The sequence below is a fragment of the Cupressus sempervirens genome, chromosome 10 (genome assembly GCF_028749045.1).
Source record: "Cupressus sempervirens isolate cs-2001-9-10 chromosome 10, ASM2874904v1, whole genome shotgun sequence".
In the NCBI taxonomy this organism is placed as follows: Eukaryota; Viridiplantae; Streptophyta; class Pinopsida; order Cupressales; family Cupressaceae; genus Cupressus; species Cupressus sempervirens.
In genome coordinates, this window is record NC_143127.1 from 215,862,334 (window position 1) to 215,884,263 (window position 21,930).

General features: G+C 36.3%; 1 protein-coding gene across 7 annotated transcripts in view; it reads right to left on the reverse strand.

Moving 5' to 3' along the window:
- The window catches only part of LOC149533395 (uncharacterized), a 58,946-nt gene extending 37,828 nt beyond the window's left edge, over window positions 1-21,118 (reverse strand). For 3 of the 7 annotated variants that reach the window (XR_016357297.1, XR_016357295.1, XR_016357294.1), the window contains exons 1-3: window positions 20,220-21,064; window positions 19,892-20,001; window positions 19,323-19,577 (exon numbers count right to left, since the gene is read on the reverse strand). Coding sequence is in view for 2 of the 7 variants with exons in the window: in XM_089805455.1 (XP_089661581.1) it covers window positions 19,438-19,577; window positions 19,892-20,001; window positions 20,220-20,881 (912 nt within the window). In the remaining 5 variants the exon portion in view is untranslated. Of the gene's footprint in view, window positions 1-3,218; window positions 3,256-19,095; window positions 19,578-19,891; window positions 20,002-20,219 lie in introns of those variants that run through there. The other 4 variants (XR_016357296.1, XR_016357298.1, XM_089805456.1 and 1 more) reach the window with 4 other exon arrangements.
- Between the last annotated feature and the right edge of the window lie 812 nt (window positions 21,119-21,930).

Sequence of the window (21,930 nt, forward strand, 5' to 3'; positions counted from 1 at the left end):
TTTAGATATATAGACACTCACGAACCCAAATGCGAAAAAATAAATTTGCTTAAACCCATGAACCTGAACTTGAATCCAAATCCGTCCCTAAACCCAAATTGGTAACTTAGTTCATTACATATTAAGGAAAAGATAATATTGTTAAATCTGATCATTACATTTTTAACCTCATAAGAAATATTTGATTCTTTATTATTTCCCAAGTGACTTTAATGTGACTTAATATTTTACGTCCAAAAAACCATCACTCTTTTTGTTATCAAATTGTCTAGTTAGATAAAATAATTAATTAAATATAGTCATCTAAAAGGTAACCTATTTAGATGCTTGATTTAATTAAATCAATCCCTTATAGTTATTAGCCAATAGGCTATTTTACTTGGAAATAACTTCCCACCGGAATCCTCCAGTCTCACGATTTTTCTAACAGTCAGCTTATTTTTTGCATTCCCTTTGCTTGCCAAATTGACAAAATGAAATCTTCTTTTTTTTTGGATGGAAACAACCGGATTACAGATATCAGCATCTCTGCCATTACATAGCTGATTACAACATTATGAGTAAGCGTATATCTAAACCAGAAGCCATCCTTTGGCTAAGCTGCCAAGTGCAGGGGGATCCAGTCCGTCAAAGTCACCCAGGGGTCGAACCTGGCCCAAACGCACCTCCGGGGGTTTGAACCTTGGTGGATGGCAATGTCAATCGTACCATCATCCTCACCAATTGTGCCCAACCAATTGAGCTACAACCCTTTGGCACAAAATGAAATCTGACTCTAGACAATGGCAAAAAAATGCTGGAGACAAAATTCAGCGCTGATTAATGAAAAATCTAAACCGACACAGCACCGTCCAGGATACGAACAGCCTCGAGAACATTTTAAATAGCCTTCACGCCATTCAAAACCCCGTGTGGTAACGACAAATTTTGGAGGAAACAGCAGAGATGTCGAGCAGAAAATTAAAGAAGGCAGCAAATAGGATACTGGCAAGGTCAGGAAAGATTTGATCGAAAGAAGTTTTGATGGAGGTTTGTTGATGAAAAATTTGTGAGGCCTTTCTTCACTGATAATGGCTCAAAGCCTTGTGCATTATGACAGTAACAGAAATCCTAGGCCGGATTTGCTAATCGAATTCACGAATAACACAAACTCTATGGATGAACTTCAAAATCCTCTTCTGCATAATAACAGTTAGAAAACTCCCAAGCTCGAAGTCTGGGCTTCAAAAGCCTAGGAACCCAGCTTTTCTACAGTTGGGTGTCTAAGAGAAAAGCGGTTTGCTAACATTTTCCACTACAGGGCATTTTGCACAACCTGTTCAATTTCACTCAACTTTGTTCAAACGCAACAAACTGCCCTCTCACAAATAACAAACTTTTAACTTGTGTAAAGATCCCCCAGCTTGAGCTACCCTTTTTCAACCGAATTCATGGATAGGAAGAAACTCAACATCTCAACTTTCCTTGCAAACATCGCCTGTCAAACGCAGAGCGACATGATCATTTATTGGGCACAATTATGCGAATTCCGAGGGTTTCGTTGCTTTCTCTGTCATTACACGTTTTCCTCGACTGACCAGATCTCTGTCAGAAAATGCCATCTTGCTCTAAGGAACTCAAAAATCTCACAAGTTTGGTTGAACTGTAAGCCCCCCTCTCTCACACAAATCTATTTGTATTTGAAATTGTTTTTATTGATAGAATATTGTATGTATGGTGCTGAAAGGATTTAGTATGGTCTACAAATAAAACAAAATGCTATCCCTGTTCTGGCAATCTTTAGGCTGTAGCAATTTCATACTCATATTTGCATTATTGAGTTGATTTTTATTTTCTAAATCTTCGTACTACATTGGTAAATACATGGGGGACTGTATGTATCATGAAAGAATCTAATATATATTATACTTTTAGATTATAACTCTCCCACAAAATCATAGTGTACCTAATTACTTGCTGTATATTTGGCCAGTGGATATATGCACACTATCGTTGTTTATATTTGTCAAATTCCCAATTGGCAAATTTAATTGAAGAGCTTATAATGATCTGGATATCTAAGGTAGTTGGCAGTTAGGTGTTTTTTTGGATGTTTGTCTGTAATCAGAAAATGTAAAAAAATCAAATATATCAAAAAAGCGATGATTAGGGCATTAGAGTGGTATTACAGCACATTGGTTGGGTTAAAGGATTAGAAGTAAATGAGTTTTGTATGGTAATTAAAAATGAGAAATAAATATGTTAGTTTCAGGTGTTTTGGTGGATGGAGATAAATGGTTTAATTTTAGTTATCAACTAATTTTTTTAAATATAAGGTAATTTAAAGATTTATCAATTTCAAAATATATATAAAAAAGTGAGGTATAATAATCTTTTTAATCAATATAATGTAAAATGTTGTGGAATAAATTAAATATTATTCTTTTAATAATGTACAATATAGTTATTTTCCAAAAATTTATGTCATTTTAATGCATTATGAATAAACTTATTGTTAAATACCTATGTTCCCTCGAGTTTCCGGGATGGGGACGACAGGGAACAGCAGGATTGGTTTCCAGGACAGCAAATTTTTTTGCCGATTTTGGGGACAGGAGAGGGATGGCAAATGGGGACGGCTATATAACAATAGGGGAAATTAAAATATATAAAGAAATTTAAAATATTTAAATGAAAACATGGATTCAGCATGTACTTATACATAATAGAATCTAAAAATATAAGAATCAGCAATATTCATATGCCAAATTTGTGTTACTTTGGGAGTCAAAATCTAATTTGTTCTAGAAGTCAAAGTAAAAGTTTCCTAGGTGTCCCCAAGTCCCCAAGACATTTCCGAGATGGGGACAGCTGAAAATATACCGGGGACATGTCCTTGGGTAACACTGTTAAATACATAGTAATGTATAATATATGAAGTTTTTTTTTAATTTATTACTATTGGGAAAAAAATTATGTTGCTAAATTATAATTAAAGTTGAAATCAGTAAGCCACAACTCAACAATAAAGTTGCGAGTGTAACATCCCCATTTTCATGGTCTTAACAAACTAGCATATCACAGAAATACAGTTACTACTTCATATTCATAAGAAGATGGTTATAACAGTTATGTTCATGTGAATGAGATTAATGTTTACAATCAGTTAAACGAAAATTTCATAACTAACAATTGATAGCATCATTGATAAAGGTAAATATAAAATGAGTTTTCCATACCCGAAATTCCGAAACTGGAATCTGCCTAGGGCAACATCTGCAAAACCCAAATTAATCCACATATACCACTTAGGGCACAAATAGTTATACTACTGTCAATTACCATCAAATACCAGTATATCATTTAGGGCATCAAATACCACTATATCATTTAGGGCATCAAATACCATTGTATCATTCCTTTTCTTTTTACAGTTAGAAGATATGCTCATATTCGCATAATTGAAAGACGGAAATAACAATCCATTGGATAGACCTATCTCTTGCATATAGATATATTTCATGTTCAATTGGAAGATCAACCAATCTAACTGGTTACCAATTACATTGACATGAAAAGTTGTGTTCATTAAAGGAAATAACTAAATCAATGATATAAATCAATCCATCATATCTTCTACTTGTAAAAACGTCATAAAAGTAAAATACTTGTTACCAACAAATGTTTGAATGCATAACTTATCTTTCTTTGGTGCATGTCTTGGCATCTTGTGGAGAGGGGAAACATTGTCAGGGATTTAACTTCCCAACCACTGACCTTAACTTATCCCCACGCAATCTCTAACGAAAAAGGCCCTCCCTACCCAGAAATAGACATCGAACACCTTGACCATCCACTGAGCATCCTGGTACTTAATTCCACCACTCAACTTGACAACTTAGTATGCTTGGACAGTCATGAGCTAACTTGGATGTTCTTTTGAAATTTATTATAAAAATTATCATGAATACATACATGGAAGTTCTGATTTCTGTTCTTTCCCTTGTAGGGATTCCTTCCTCTTCACCCCCTTTCATTGGCTACTCCAGCAGGGGTGAGTCCTTGGAGAAAGTAACTCTCAATTGTGTATAAATCATTTTGTTATTTCCTGGAATTCTATCCATGGGTGGTTAAACTGCGAGTACTATCTTGAGCAAATGATAATTTCAGTCCGCACAAATCAGAGCTACAAGGCAGAATTTTCAGTAGATGTAAGATAGAGATTAACATAGATTTCAAGAATTCACAAATCTAATAATTCTTCCTTCATTTGAATATAACAGCATTCAGAGAACTTAAGAATCAGAAGGGCAAGTGTATTGGCTTAGATCACATAATGGTATGTATATGATATCATAAAATCGATGCATTGCGACAGAGCATATAGTCAGCCATAGACGTGATTCAAAGCATTGGAAACAGATTTTCAACAGAGTATGGGTAAAGAACTATGACTAGTGCATAGAAAGTGCGCCATCGCTGTATGGAGGCAGAGTTCATAACCTGATCAATGTCTCCTGTTGGTTCAGTTCATGCTCACGGCTTGGAGCGATTCCTATGATGATATAGCAGGGTTGTGAAAGGCAGAAAAAAAACAATGTCTCAATACAGAAAATAATATCTTGAGAAGAAGTAAGGTGGGGGAATTCCTCCTCCCTCAGTCGTGCCATGATGTATATGTATTATCTTTACGGCTCAATGAGCAGCAGCCTTTCTTGCTTGCTCTAAGTAACAGTTACAAGATCATCAGATTCAAGTTACCGAGATTTTGAAAGAAGAAAAAGAGAGGTGGCGCCAAGTGTACTTGGTCGTCTCACATGGAGCAATATAAGTTTGAAATATCAAAAAGCTCCTTCTTTAAAACATATATATATATATATGCATATCTATATATATTATTTTTAAATGATTCCATCATGCTATTATAATACGTATCGCTATATACATGCGCAATTTGGAGAATTATGATTTATTTTAACATCATATCCTCTTTATAGATGCGCATGTATATACCTATACATATATTAATAAAGACGAACTATAGATATTACTTTAAAATCATGGTACATACATACATACATACATATGCGTACATATATATATATATATATATATATATATACATAATCAAATTCATTTTCAGAAGCATTACCTTTGTTGTTCTGTGATGGTGTCTCCATTTTTCTTTTTCCATCACAGAACAACAAAGGTAATGCTTCTGAAAATGAATTTGATTATTTTTAAATATATCTATGTATTTATATGTTTGTCCAAGTAGCTCAAGGTATTGCCCAATGTACACTCTTGCTTGCCTAGTCGTTTACCCTTTGCCATGGTGATTCAAGATTCATACCTATTTGCCCAATGATGGTGATGCCCCTAAGCCCAATTCTTTTCTGACAATGCTTCCACCCCTTTGATGTGCTTCCTACAAGGAAAGTCTACACAATTCAATCATATTCCCCAAAATAATAATAATTACCATAACAAGTTATTAATCATAAACTATCATAATGGCTAATTGCCATTTCACTTCTCATGAAGTCATGTTGAATAATCAACTTTCCAAAATAACATTAAAATATCATCATAACAATTAGCTAGCATGCCAACTTTATATAAAATTATAATGATTAACCATCTTACCATTTCACATGATTGCAACTAATTTTACCTGTCAACTGACTCCACATGAAACCTCAACGGTTATATGAACATTTCAAATGGAGCCAAAATTGGGATGCACCAATGAGCCTCTCATCTAAGAGAGTTTGGGTGTATGTCTACTCTAGTTTAACAATCTCAACAAATAAATATTATATATTATATACTATTTAAGTCTAAATAATTGTAAAATAATTACTAGTAAATTATAACATGAACATAATTAAGCAATATATCAAAGCTCATATAGTCATTTAGAAAACTTATATTTAAATGTTGTATCTCCATTCTAATACAATGTAGGTGATTAGTATTTGTTGTATAGGTGATTAGTATTAAGATCCATGTAGGGTTACAAGATAAAAGGTTGGAGTCAGAATTATAATTGAACGAGTAAGGGGTCAGCTTTTAATAATTAATTGTGCAATTTATGTCGCTATCGGCTTAACCATTGCACCTCCTTTGGGTGCAAATGCTAGTTATATTCCAATCAGCCCATAGGAATTTTAAAAGACCAAGGGTCTCCACCAATTGCTTATGCCTACAAAAGGGGCATTACATCGTTACAACATTCACCAATTTCTCAATGATCAAGCATTATAACTATATCATGGTCATAAAGAGGATTCTCATAATCATCTAGAGTAACAAGACAATACAAGGCAAGATCTCTTGAGAACGGAGGGTCCATTGAATCTCCATACATCTCCTAGATTTTGATCCAAAGAGAAAAAAGGCACTCAATGTCAATTGTGACATTGGTTGTTTAAGAGTCGATATCATAGCCAATAAACCTGAGGAGATGATCAATCTGAAATTGATACGCGAGTTGTCAATGTAGATTATATAGTTTAAGAAAAAATCCATTAACATAAGGGCAAGAGATTGAGCTGTCAAAAATGCTTCAAGATTTTGCTTGCCAAGACTTATACTTCCTCCTTCCCAAGTCAATAACAAAAGGATGATTTGACATAATAATAATATTATTATTCATTAACCTTAGTCACACAATAGATCAATAAAGAGACTCAATCCCACAAAAAAGTGCAAGCTTACCCCCCTAATTACTTAATTACTAATCCCCCTATAAATATATAACCTTAATAGATTACAAATGCCAAATTACTTCATAAAATTGATAGTACATTTTTCTGAAAGAATGGAATAAATAACTGCTACCAACGAAAGCTCCCCGAAAAATTACGCACATTCAAAAAAAGGTAGCCAAAAATATTGTCGTATGAGCCTGAATGGGGCCCCAAAGAAAAGCTGTAAAAATAAGAACTATACATCACTTAAGGGTAATTTTTTTTTAAAATGCCACCAAAATCAAAAGTACCTACATCATTGCAAAGCTCTAAAAAAATTGCCCCTTATCAAAAAAAAATTGCTCTCAAAATTGAGTTAATATGACCGAAAAAAAAACTTCTAAAGATCAAATACCAAAATATAAAGGGACATGAGTTGGAAGGAAAAGGATGGCATTGACATTACAAGGACGATGTTAGCAAATTCTAATGAATAAAATATTTCCTAGACTCGATATTAAGGTTTCAAAATGGTTGTTATTTTGTCTCAAAACCACTACTAGAAGGTAAGAAACTACTTATCAGCCAGGGAGGGTGATTTCACAAAGTTGAGCTGTTTTGGGGAGAGGAGGAATATGCCCCAATATTTTTCCACCATGAGAGAGGAGATCACTGGGTGACACTAGCTAAGGCTGCCAATCATTTAGGCTGTGAAATGGGCCAATTACCACCAATGACTACATGTAGAGGGACCTATGCCATGTGGCACTCTCACCCTATGCTAAATGTACTTTCAACCTATGAGTACAAGTACGTACTACATGGTCCTAATCACTGCTTATAAAAGTCTACAAATAATATCAAGAGTTAACAATCTATCAAAATAACCAATGCTGGAAAAGATTCTTCCTACATCAATATGACACAAAATATGTTTTCACACAATAATGCCATACAATCTACATGGCAGACAAAAAAATGTCTAATGGCTCTACACAAAATTGCCCAATTTCAATGAAAAGACAATTGACCTTTAGGCTCTTGGACCTTCCAGATGCACTGATAGTGTTATATTAGACTCAATATTATTTGAAACATCAAGTACCCACTAGATTTGGCATGCACCTCCCCGCTTTAAACCCTTGTAGGTCTAGCCTTCACTATCCAATTTAGACACATCAAAAGGCCAAGTTGATTTTCTCAAAAACCCTTAACTTAATGGTGAGTTTATATTTACTCTAGTAATCTCCCAAAAGCATTGCATAATATAACCACAAAGAATAACTCCCCTCAAATCTGATATTTTTATTGTTTTAAGATTCTTTGAGTCATCATTCAAAGCAAGAGAAAAGCATACTCAACTTTTTATGACAACACAAAATTTGTAGTTAGATTCATCAAAAGACTACAAGATGCAATCCCAAAAACTTTGATACCATGTAAGATTTGGTTATGAAGATGGTGATGTAGGAGCATCTTGGATTTGCTCGATGGCTACTTTGGAGTTCATAGAAGGAGGCTCGGTAGTTTCTTTGGAGGATGCTTGGACTAGTACTTGGTTGAAAAAGAGGTGCTTGGTGGAGGTTACTCGGTTATCTCTTGGCAGTTCTTGGTTGAGAACTTGGTGGATGAATGGACTTGGCAATCCTGGAGGTGCTCGGTTGTCGAAGGAGATCGGCATGGCTTGGGGGCACTCGGTTGTCGAAGAAGCTCGATGATTCTTGCGGGAACTCGACATACACTAGGAGCTCAATGTAGCTTGGCTGCAAGGTTGCCCGAGTTACTCAGTCAATAAAGGGACTCAGTCTGCAAAGGAGGACTCGGCATATACTAGGGAGTTCGACTAGTTCGGTTGTTGTGTTGACCGAATAGCTTGGTCGATGAAGGAGCTTGGTTATGCTTGGAGATTGTTGTTGCTTGAAGTGGTGGTTTCTGGCACTCGGTCGGGTCTTGATTCTAACTTTGCTGAGTTGTCTATGTTCGGTCTCCAATGTGAGCCAACCATGGTATTTAATTTGTGTATGGGTACTTAATTTGTGTTGGAGGCCAACTTGTGGCTCAACATATATTTAGTGTAAGGATTTAATTTTATTCGGTAATGAACTAGGCCAACTTGTGGCTTAATTGGGTATAAGTATGGGGTTTTGTGGAGTCTTTAGGCATCATCACTATCATCCAGCTTGGAGAACGGGATGAAGGGTAGATGCGAACTTTGAAGAGCTAGTAGTTGTGGCTTGAGAACCAAAAGATTGCTTGGTGGACCTAAGGGTAAAAGTGTGGATTCTTCTTGGTGTTCTTATCCAGTTGTGGATCTGGACTAGCTAGGATTAGGATTGTAAGTTGGATCTTGTGGGATCTTGCAAAACTAATATTGTAATTGTTGTTTTTGGCCCTAAACTGGAAGGCCTTACAGTCAGGCATATTGCATGTAATCAATTAATTTATGAATAAAGAGTTGTGATTTGGTATCAAATCTTGGATTATTGTTGTTTGTTGTTGTGTTTCCGTTGTGTGGTTATTTGCTGGGGGTTTGGACATCTCCTTTGAGGATTCTCTTGCCTTGCACTGCGTCAGATGGTCCCTCCAAGATCAAGGTGCTTCAATGCAAGCATAAAGAGAGGCACAAAGTGAGAGAATAATCCAAAACAGTATAAGACAATTCAAATTCTAATGAGAAAGCCTTGTATATACAAGAAAGGGTGAAACATAAAACAACATTAAATTAAGACATGTGTCTTCATCTTATGGACTTGAAACATAAAAAGAAAATGCCCCAAGTAAACTTAAGTAATAAGGTGTATATATGGCCTAGATGGCGAGCCACGTAGGTAACATACCCTATCGACATTAATACTAGAAAAAAATAATGGCCACTCACAATGTAAGAGAAATTACCCCAGGAAACCCTTTCAAGGACATTAATACTAGAAAAAAATAATGGCCACTCACAATGTAAGAGAAATTACCCTAGGAAACCCTTTCAAGAAAAAACCAAGCAGATAAACCATTCACTTACTATATTAACTCCATGACATAATAAGATTTTGAGCACCTATCTTTTGTGTTAATCCATGTGCAAGCATTGATAAGTATATCAATACAAGAAATCATGCAGCAATATTGCAATATAATGGACATAAAGCAATGGGCTGAAAAAGCTACCTATTACAGCCATAAGGAATCCTCAAGGGCTCTTGCCATTAAACCACCTCATTAGAGACCAATTGACCCTATACCTCTCAATCAAGGCAATGCTCCAAAACTCCACAATGGTGGCAAGGTGTACAATCTATAAGGGATATAGAACATGCAAAGCATCCAGCACAGCATCATGGTATTTTAGGGTTTATATTTGCACACCTTTAAGCAGCACAAAGTAGCTTTAGATTGTCATCTTGTTTTTTGAAGCTGATGACATCTTGACAAAAATGATTTTTACCTTACATATTTTTCTCCTTGTAGCTAAAATCTTGCATCATAACATACCTAAGAACAAATGCAAATTAGACACAGGGTATTTCACAATAAGAAAAAAGTGGCATGCGTAAAACTGTCATGTCCCCATTTTGGAGGCAATTTGATTTAATTAATTTAATTAATTAGGTTGTCCAAAATAATGAATATTTTATAAGGATGACTAATTAATTATTTTAATTAAATAAATAAGTGGTATTAAGTTAATTATTTATAAAGTTATCAAATAAATAAATATTAAAAGGTAACTTTATATTTAATTAATTTAATAAAGTGACTTGAATTATAAAATATTTTATAAAGTCACTTAATAGATAAAACAAAATAATGTTCTAGAAGCTTCTGGAGAAAGTGGAGGAAAAAGAATAAATAGGCACCCCGGCTTCATTCTAATCATCCAGATTTGTTGTTGTTGATGTTGATGTTTGTTGATGTGCATTGTGGAGCCTAAGGTTTCTGCAATAGTCACAACTGGCCATTGAGAACGAAAACTCTCAATTGGTACGCAATTTTGAGGGTGTGAAATATCACTTGAATTATTGCAGCTGGGAGGAAGATACTTCAGTCTTCTATTTGTGCTACATTGAAAAAAAATATTTGAGTACAAAAAGTAGGCCGAAAAAGCAGCTCGAAAAAAGCAAGCCGAAAAAGCAGCTCGAAAAAGCAATTCGAAAAAAGCAAGCCGAAAAAGCAGTTCGAAAAAAGCAGGCCGAAAAAGCAGTTCGAAAAAAAAGGCCCAAAAAGCAGCTCCGAAAAAAGCAATCCGAAAAAGCATTTCGAAAAAGCAAAAACGAAAAAACAAATCGGGAAAAAGCAAGTGGTAAAAGCAGATCGGAAAAAAGCAAAGCAAAAGGGGCAGCATTGAAGGAAAATATTACAGCCATCCACAATCAAGTTCTTCACTTCTCATTTGGCATATTTTCTGAGAAATGTAAGTTTTCAGCTGAGTACAAAATATAGCTTCAGCACTTCATTATTTTACATTGTACTTGTCTTTGTTTGCCAATTGGCATTATTGGTATCAAAGGAAGGCTAGGATTTTGCAATTGAAAAAGCGTTGTAATTTTTACACTATCTATATTGCAACTCTAGAGTTGATGATCAGCTTATTAGTTTGCATTCCAATTGTTTGACAAAATATCAATTGGCTGTAAGTTCTCTTTTTGGCATAAATAATGTTATAATTTTGCATACTAAGTGTTTATATTAATGCCACTTGGTTGTAAGTGCATTAATGCCATCCTAGGTTGCATCCAAAGTATTTGTCATAATTACTAATTGCTGTAGCTGCATTTTGCAAGTAGTTTAAGTCACATATATGTATTGAATATTGCCAAAATTAGTTGCACATTCATGTTAGGTCATTGTTTAGACAATCTGGAGTCTTTTTGTAAGCATTCTCTTTGAGGCAAATCCAAACAAGAATCACTGCAGCAATCTAAAAAGTTATATCAGTCAGATGACCCTTGCTTGCAAAGTGTTTGACGAAATGTCAAACAACTGAAGTATAAGGATTTTTTGTGATTGAAGAAGTTATAACCTATTGGGGTTATTACAGTGGTATCAGAGCTATTGACCTGCCATCCTGTTGGGTAGATTAGACATTGAATCAGTTAGTTAATCATGTTTACTTCAAGTACTCAGAAGCAGTGGGACAAAGATATGAAGACGCTTAAACAAAATTTGAAAAGGTTGGATGAAAGTCAGAAAAGGATGAATGAATTGATGGTTTCCATGTTTAAAAGGACTACATCACAGAACAAAGAGAAAGAGGAACAAGAGGTCTCTACAAGTGAGGTATCTAGAAACCTCTACAAGGAGTTTGCAGCAGTTGGTGACCAGCATATAGCCGAATCGAGGGAGGACAAAAATCAGACTAGCTTGGAGGAAGATGTTGGGCACACAATACTTCAGAGGGTAGTGGGAATGGATATTACACAGATTGATAGTAACGTTCAACTTGATACTCAAGTTGAGACAATTGTATACAGGTCGTTAGAGGGTGATGTCACAGGTACTCGGGATGGTTTAGTTCCAACAGGCAGTGACTACAACGTAGTGGGTTCAGATGATGATTATGAGGATGTTGTTGTGCATGATGGTGAAATACTTGGTAGAGATGAGCAGACATTGAGCATTCATGACTCTGCTGAAAGAGAGTACCAGGCACAGGTAGATGCTTCGTCATATGAGGTTGAGACTGGTAGTACTTCACATGATTTGTTCAGCTAGCTGAAGGTGAGCGAAGATAGTATTGTGACTTCATTATCTCATCATGACAGAATGAGAGATATGATAGAGGATCACATCCAGATGATTCAGTTACAAGGTAGACATAAGGGAGTTCAGGCAAAGTCTTCTTGTGTTGACTTACAGGTGATTAGGGAAGGAATGGGAACGATGAAGTTGAGTTATTTACATCTTCTATCAGATCGTGAACATCTTCTTAGCCTTGTCGGAGACTATTCAGTTGCCTTGAGGAGGAAGGAGGAGGAAGTTGACAGGCTTTCTCGCGAGCTTGAGGACACTCAAGCTTCTTTGGTAAATACTCCATTGGCATTACAGGATTGGGAGAGACATGGGAATAAGCATGGCATGAAGTTGAGTTTAGTCTCATCTTGCACTCCTGATACTCAGCTTTCTGCGACAGGCGGATCATATGTGGTTGCTGATAATGTTGCGAGTTCATCTTGCATTCACATCCAGGATACAGGGACAATGTCAGACAGGTATGTGGAGTTAGTTGGTATTGGTCATATTACTCAGGTGAGGAGTTTGCTTGAGTTACCAGCTGATTCTAGTTTACGGATATGGACTCGAGATTGTTTCATTGTCATTTGGGATTCAGTTGACTGGAGATCTTTGACACTTTTTGGTAGCAGTGATTGTTTGGGTGCTATCATAGATTTGATTAGCAGATTGCATGGTGTTGTCTTTTCTTGTGCCAACAGCTTGTCCAATGTTGGTATTAGTTTTTATACACCGGTGTTGGGCTTGGTTCATATATCCAGTCGACCATTTTTGCTAGAATGTGTTGATGATCTTTCATATTTGGCAATGTGTACAGATGAGTCCCAGGATCATATTGGCATTGATGACATCCAGGAGGATGCAGTGGACAGTTTTGAAGATTTAGCTTCCTTGGCAGTTTCTTTTGGTACAGAGGAGTTGGACAGCAGTGCTCCAGTTTTTGATACTCCGTATGTTGATATGAGCTTTGGAGTTGATTCGCAGGATATGGTTGGTAATACTCTAGAGACCAGTAACTTTGAGGATACTCCCTTAGACATTGTGTCAGAGGAAGTTTGTAGGAGACAGTCTAGCCAATGCCATCATGTGTCTAGTCAGTTGAGAGTTAGCGAGCAAGACATTGCTATCTCTTGCCAGCATTTCGATGTTGCTTGTCAGTTGTTAGCAGTTTATGGATGGGGTTCTCCTACTAGTGATGAGCAGGGAGGCAGTTATTTTTCCTTGACAGAGATCCACTCTTTATGGGAGGCTATTCGGATTCTGAGACAGAATTATATGCAGCTGGTAGCCGACAGAGATTATCTTATGGAGTGGGGAAGTACAGCATACGATGCATTATTGGCCAAGGAAGATGAGGTGAGTGAGCTTACTCAACAGCTCGAGGTGACTTCTGAGATTCTTGAAAGTACACAGTTGGCTTTCGAGGAGTCACAGCTTCATTTGGCTAAGGTGACCATGGAGTTAGAGCGATTGCAGTCTTTACCAGATTCTGTACAATCACAAGCTGTGGTGTCTGGTGATCCGAGGATGTCCATGGTCGAAATTATCAGAGACAGTGGAGATGGGGATGCATCCATCCTTGATACTAACATTGGCATATCAGGTTCGTTCCCACTAGAGTCAGGTTCAGTTGAGATGGGTGCTGCAGCAGATTGTTGTATGCCTTACATGGTGGTGGCCTCTAGTACTGATAGCACGGAGACTAGAGATGTTGTATCAAAGATCATGTGTGATGTTGGTGAGCCGACAGATGGCATGGTTCTTGCTAGTAATACTACTCCCTTGGCGATGTCTTCGGAGGTAGTAGTCAGTTCCAACTTGGTTAATGATCGATTGCAGTTAGTTTCATCTGGATTGCAATCTGAGCCACTGACTAAGATTGGCACATTCTATTGGCATTACACTGTGAGGTATGCTCATCAATTTACATTTGATGACCATGTTGATGAGATGATGATACAGAGATGTACTTTGGTTCCTAGTGCTTGTCATCAGTTATGGGACGGTTTGACGCCTCGGGATGAGAGTTGTGATGAGCATGACATGGCGATAGGTTTTGCGGTTGACAGCTTGATAATACACGACTTAGAGCAGGAGTTTGGGAGTGATGCTTCAGCAGTTGTTGTTATTGATTCTACTCCTTTGGCTATGACATCTCCTGACTTAGCTGGTGATCAATCACAGTGGGTTGTATCACTTGTTCATGTGCATGGGAGTTATGGCTATGAGACAGAGGCCGGTGATCTGCAGAGTTGTGTTGACTGCAGGAGTTGTTTAGTGTGTGGATTCTCCATACTCGGTACAGTTTCATTCGGGAGCGTTCACCATTGTTGTAGAGTTGGATTGTACATTCCGTATAGGCCAGTGGGATGCGTTGATGGTATTTATTGTGTTGGCAGTTGTGATTTTGGAGTTTGGTTGAGCTGTAATTGTCAGTTTGATTATGGATTCCTCTTGGTTATATTGCAGAGGATATTACAGGAGCCTGTGTTGATTGATAGCAGTATAGTACATGACTACATTTGGGATCCAGGCGGATTGATTGGTTTATTGTTCAGCCATAGCTTGGGGACAAGCAATTTCAAGAAGGGCGGATTGTCATGTCCCCATTTTGGAGGCAATTTGATTTAATTAATTTAATTAATTAGGTTGTCCAAAATAATGAATATTTTATGAGGATGACTAATTAATTATTTTAATTAAATAAATAAGTGGTATTAAGTTAATTATTTATGAAGTTATCAAATAAATAAATATTAAAAGGTAACTTTATATTTAATTAATTTAATAAAGTGACTTGAATTATTAAATATTTTATAAGGTCACTTAATAGATAAAACAAAATAATGTTCTAGAAGCTTCTGGAGAAAGTGGAGGAAAAAGAATAAATAGGCACCCCGGGCTTCATTCTAATCATCCAGATTTGTTGTTGTTGATGTTGATGTTTGTTGATGTGCATTGTGGAGCCTAAGGTTTCTGCAATAGTCACAACTGGCCATTGAGAACGAAAACTCTCAATTGGTACGCAATTTTGAGGGTGTGAAATATCACTTGAATTATTGCCGCTGGGAGGAAGATACTTCAGTCTTCTATTTGTGCTACATTGAGAAAAAATATTTGAGTACAAAGAGCAGGCTGAAAAAGCAGCTCAAAAAAAGCAGGCCGAAAAAGCAATTCGAAAAAGCAGGCCGAAAAAGCAGTTCGAAAAAGCAGGCCGAAAAAGCAGTTCGAAAAAAAGGCCGAAAAAGCAGCTCCGAAAAAAGCAATCCAAAAAAGCAGTTCGAAAAAGCAAAAACGAAAAAACAAATCTGGAAAAAGCAAGTGGTAAAAGCAAATCGGAAAAAAGCAAAGCAAAAGGGGCAACATTGAAGGAAAATATTACAGTCATCCACAATCAGGTTCTTCACTTCTCATTTGGCATATTTTCTGAGAAATGTAAGTTTTCAGCTGAGTACAAAATATAGCTTCAGCACTTCATTATTTTACATTGTACTTGTCTTTGTTTGCCAATTGGCATTATTGGTATCAAAGGAAGGCTAGGATTTTGCAATTAAAAGAGCGTTGTAATTTTTAGACTATCTATATTGCAACTCTAGAGTTGATGATCAGCTTATTAGTTTCCATTCCAATTGTTTGGCAAAATATCAATTGGCTATAAGTTCTCTTTTTGGCATAAATAATGTTATAATTTTGCATACTAAGTGTTTATATTAATGCCACTTGGTTGTAAGTGCATTAATGCCATCCTAGGTTGCATCCAAAGTATTTGTCATAATTACTAATTGCTGTAGCTGCATTTTGCAAGTAGTTTAAGTCACATATATGTATTGAATATTGCCAAAATTAGTTGCACATTCATATTAGGTCATTGTTTAGACAATCTAGAGTCTTTTTGTAAGCATTCTCTTTGAGGCAAATCCAAACAAGAATCACTGCAGCAATCTGAAAAGTTATATCAGTCAGATGACCCTTGCTTGCAAAGTGTTTGACGAAATGTCAAACAACTGAAGTATAAGGATTTTTTGTGATTGAAGAAGTTATAACCTATTGGGGTTATTACAAAAACCAAGAAGGAAGAAGAAGACAGATGGTCAAGTTTCTACTTAATTCTTGAATTGGGGACCAACTTTCTAAAGTGGAGTGTGTCATATGCCTTAACACACTTTTTCATTAGTCCAAGGCTCAGGACCATGCAATACAGAATGCATTTTGTGGAGTCAAATCCTGTTTGCATTATATTATGTGCTATTTGACCCAAGCTTAACAGTGTGGTTGCATTTTGTGGACTCGAATCCTGTTTGCATCATATTATGCGTTATTTGACCCAAGTTTATCACTGTGCTGGATTAAAGTTTCAATATGGAAACCTACTTGATGCAACACAAGGTATCATTTCATAAATATATTGCTATCATAGAGAACAATGACATGTTGAACCAGAAAAATGCCACACTGCTCTTTACCATGCAATATTTTCTCCTCAAAACCCAAATGCTACATTATAACAAACCTTCAAACAAAAGCAAATTAGATGCAAAGGTTGAGAGAACAAGATGAAAGGGTTGAGGGAGAGGTAGAATCTCTACTGGTCCTCAAGTTTTGGAGACCGATCTCTAAAGTGTAATGGTATGTTTCATGCCTTGAGGTCACCCCTAGGTGTAGCATAAAATGCATTAAATTGTCTCACAACCCCTCCTAATGTGGGTTATTTTACCATGCAAATATCACCATGGTGCCATAGGAACTGAATGTGCACACCTCCATTGTGCAACAGATCAATGACATCTTGGAGCAAAATGACAGGAAGCACAAGCTGTCCTTTACCTTGCATGTTTTTTCTCTAAAGCTGCTACTGCACAGTAGCACACCAAAAATAATTTCAAACTTGGCGTAAGACATTTCATTATAGGCAACAAGTTGTATGGATAACTAAGAGGAACAGGTAGAAGACACACAGTCAAGCTTCTATTTAATTATCACCCTTAGGGATATCTTTTCACTAATCTTTTTATCACACCCCAAGTGAAATACACAACGTATTTTCTGGCTCGTATCCCCTTAGCATAATAGTGTGATCTACTTTGACATCGGCATTAAAGCATGGTGGTTTAGAAGGATCATACCCTTTTAAAAATCACAAATGGCCCATTTTGTATCTATCCAAACACAGAGAAACACATATCTAAGCTGAAGGCATGTCTGCAAGCATGGTACCACACAACTTGTATATCCTCCTATAAGCTACAGCTAGAAGTGGATCAATGGTGATTTAATGACAGGACCAAGAAAGTGGTTTCACTTATGGGAGGCTGGTAATCACCATACTTCTGAGATGGTTTTGAAGACAAGTTACAATTAATAATAATAATTTGAGGTCACATGTCCCTGGTTCTTGAATGGGGTGACAATTATGTTATTTTTCTCTGTAATGGTATTTTTTCCAGGAATGTATTCTACAGGCATGCAGAGCCACTTTTTAGCGTCTGGACAGTAGTTAATCCTCGGCTAAGGCCAATCCCCACTGGTTTTAGTAGCATTATCACATGAAATTTTAGGTTAAAATACAAGATAGTTGTTTGTATAATACATTGCATTGGTGTTGAGGCCATAACAATCCTAACAGGAAATTTCAAGTATGTTATAAATGACAAAGTTGACAAAACTCCTAATTTATATAAAGAAACTAACTAGACAAGATACAATAATTTAATAATGTCCAACAAGAGACCAACAAAAGGGTCTAAAGGACTGAAAGTTACAACTAAGAGACAGCCAGCCAAAGGAACACCAAAAGGTTCCCAGGGAAAGAGCAAGCAACCAAGAGACAAAAGATAGAACACTGAGAGACACCACCAGGGTGGCCAAAGCAGAGGAGAACAAGGACAGACAACTAAGAGCTCCCAGCAATCAAGATGTACCCAGAACTGAAGGGTAACCACTGGGGTCAGAGGGGGTCAGGACCATCTCCGAGAACCACTCGTAATGGAGGGCTGCTGCCAAGATTTGTGATCTCTGAAGGCACTTTTTATGAGGCAGCATGAACAGGTAAAGTGCATTATAGTCACAAAAAGGTGTATCTATGAAAATCTGAATACAATGTTACATATCACACAATTTACTTTGTATGCATTCTGCTCTTTTATCATGCATTTCACATTAACATGCTATTTTGTAATGTAAACTTGTTCATTCATGCAAGCATGCAAAAAGGTGTATTCACCAAATAAAAAATGCTAAAAGAAAACTTTGGAATGATGAATGCATACAACAGCATCACAGTCTTTCTGAGGAAGCAGATCTAGGGTTTAACCAAATGAATAATTTAAGTCTCCTAAATAGGGACATAAAATCATCGTTTGCATAGATTTTTTTTTTTTAATTATATCAAAAACTAAATGAAGATCTCCAAAAAAAAAGGCAAGTGAAGAACCATGGCCCTTGTTAGCATGTTTGCAAATAATGGGCAACATGTCAACCTTGTAACTCCCAGAAAAGCCAGATCTCCTAGGAAAACATTTGACTTGAAAAGTTTCCTCTCAAAATCCAACTGTTAGAGTGTCCTGCACTTTTTCACCAACTCATTGTAGGCTTTGAGAATTCTATAAAATATGATCTTATATGTATTACATCTATAGTGGAACTATGAATATTAAAGAAATTTCAGTTGGGGTTCAAGAAATGAAAGCATATACAAAGAGCATACAGCAATAAAAACATGTGCGTGAACTCAATTATGAATGGAATATCCATTTAGTAATTGTACACTTTTCTTGTGAAGAAAGACATTAAATACTATGCTGGATAAGAAATGTACTTGACACAAGGAAGATACAAACTTAACAAAACCAATATACAAATACAAGGCACAAAGAATAGATTCAGATGGTGCCATGGTCTCTGGACAGAGAGAGAAAGAGAGGAACATACCAAGAGCTACTTCCAGAGAACATGTTTCCAAAACTTAAACCATATTCTGTGAACTTGATCGTTTACATGAAGCTAATGTCATTGGCCACAATATACCATCGCTATTATCTGCTATCTAACTAATAGCAGATGTGTTCCCCTCTTTGGATGCTTGCACGAAGGGGTCTGCAATTTCGACTTCATCGTCATGCTTCTTTGATGCCAATCTCTCGGCTTTGCGCATTTTCTTTGCCTCCTTCTGTTGTTGTTTTTTTTCTGAATATAATATATATATACAAAAATTAACAAAAGTGTCTTTCTGTAAAATTCAACACATATTCAAATTAGCAACTACATTGTTCTTTTTTCGAACCGACAAACCTCCAAGAGACAGCTCAGGTAGGATAGAGCTGAAAGAACTAAAGAAAAGTTCGGAGGAAAACCAAAATATTCTTTTATTTATAAAGCTACTAGAGAGATTATAAACAATGACACTGCAAGATTTGAATATAAGCAGCTCATTGAACATTCATGGGTATGGAATAAACAATTATTAGCAGTAGAATTGATCAAGGATAAAGACCAATTACTTTGCTGTCTCCTAGCCTCGGATTTGGCAAAAAACTCCATCCACTCGTCTGTCAAAACAAACGTGGGCTCATCCTCTTCCTCCTGTATCTCATGTGCATCTTCCATTCTACTGTACATGAAATCAGAAAAATAAAATGACCCTCCAAACAGAGGCATAGGACAAAAGCAGCTAGACTAAAAAGGAGAAGGAAACAAATTATACTTATGCATACAAAATAGATAGGACTTAACAGTATAGCAAGTCATAACAACAAATTAGTAAATAGAACTGAAAAGTACAGTGTTACTATTGCAAAAGGGATAAACAAAAGAGAAATTGTAGCGCACCCTTTTTCATTCCAAATGTCATATACGGTGTCCATATGTGAAGATACTGTTTCCTCGGCAACACTTCCTGAAAATGTTTGCGCAGTCTTCAAATCAGATCCATTATGACCAGACTTTACAGGGCAGAAAGGTGGCATGGAGGGGAAGAAAGGGACCGTTTGAGGCATAAAACACAAAGGAAATGGAGGAAAAGAAGATCTTGTTGGCGACAAACAGGGATGCTGACAACACCTATGTGCTCTGCAGACAAAGAAATGATGGTGAGGATATGCGGGTGTCCTATGGGCGTGAAATGGTCGACAAAAACAAGGAGGTTGGACAGAGGGATATTGGCCTGCTGATGTTAAGCTATTATGTTTATCATCCATAGCTATTGATCTTGCTGAAGCATTAGAATGGGACGGACACACATGGGGCACCTTCTCGGCAGTCAAAGATTCATTTGTTTTAGTGTGCTCTGGTACAAATAGTTTAAAAGAATTGGGGCACCGTGGATGGGCATGACCGCGTGCATATGAAGGGTATACCCAATGGTAGAAAGGGCAACAATTGTGTGGGAAACAATGATGGTATGGGTGCGGGTGAAAAGGAGCAGAATTCGAAGAGGAGCTCGCGTTTGGTTGTGGAACAAGATTTTCGGGCGTTGTTACAGTGGACTCCATTATTCAGTTACGAATCTGTTTTCAATCTGTAATTTTTTTTGTCAGATCCGCGGGCTTCGAAAATTTATTTCGAAACTTTAGAGCGAAACTATTCATATGCCATCTGAAAACCTACTTCACCTATATATACTTATATAAAACATGTTCAGAGACTGACTCATAAAATCCAAATCTAAACAGGCGCTTCAAAAGGATAACTCTAAACATATATATAAGTATATAAGCTACTAGCAGCACATCATGAAAAACATTGTTTTTAGAAATTTGAATGGTTATGGTGACTACTTTTTTAATTTTAAATTGGTTTGGAGTACAATTACTATTTCTATTTATTTATTTTTAATGTTAGTATCAAATTATTCTTTTATTTTTTAAATTACATTTGATATGTAGTGTTTTATTTGCATAACTTTAAAACATAATTAATTTTCTTCAATTTGATATGATATTAGTCATTTATTTAATTTTAAATTTTGTAATCTTTAATTTATATGTTTATGGTTAGGGTTACGAGTAGGGTTATAATTAGACTTAGCATTAGGAATATGTTTAGGGTTATGATTAGACTTAGATTTAGTGAAAGGGTTGGGGTTAGGGTTGGAATTAGGGTTAGAGTGAGGCATACAATAAGATAAATGTTATGATGATACTAAGATTTATATTTAGGGTTAGGTTTTGGCTTAGGGTAAAAAGGAGTGTTATTGTTAGACTTAGCATTAAGAATATGGTTAGGGCTAGGGTTATGGTTAGGGTTATAATAAAATAATTGTTATGGTGATAGGTAGGCTTATATTTAGGGTTACAACTTTGGTTACGGTTAGAATTAGGCTTATAGATAGGGTTACAATTGGAGTCAATATTACAAATATGGTTAGGGCGAGGGTTAGGCTTACAATGAGGATTAGTGTTATGCTTATGGTTAATATAGGCTTATGATTAAGATTTAGACTCAACAATACAGTTAGGCTTAGGAATTATGATCGAGGAAAGGGTTACATTTAGTAGTATGGTTAGGGTTAGAATTAGACATGTAATTAGGAGTAGGAGTA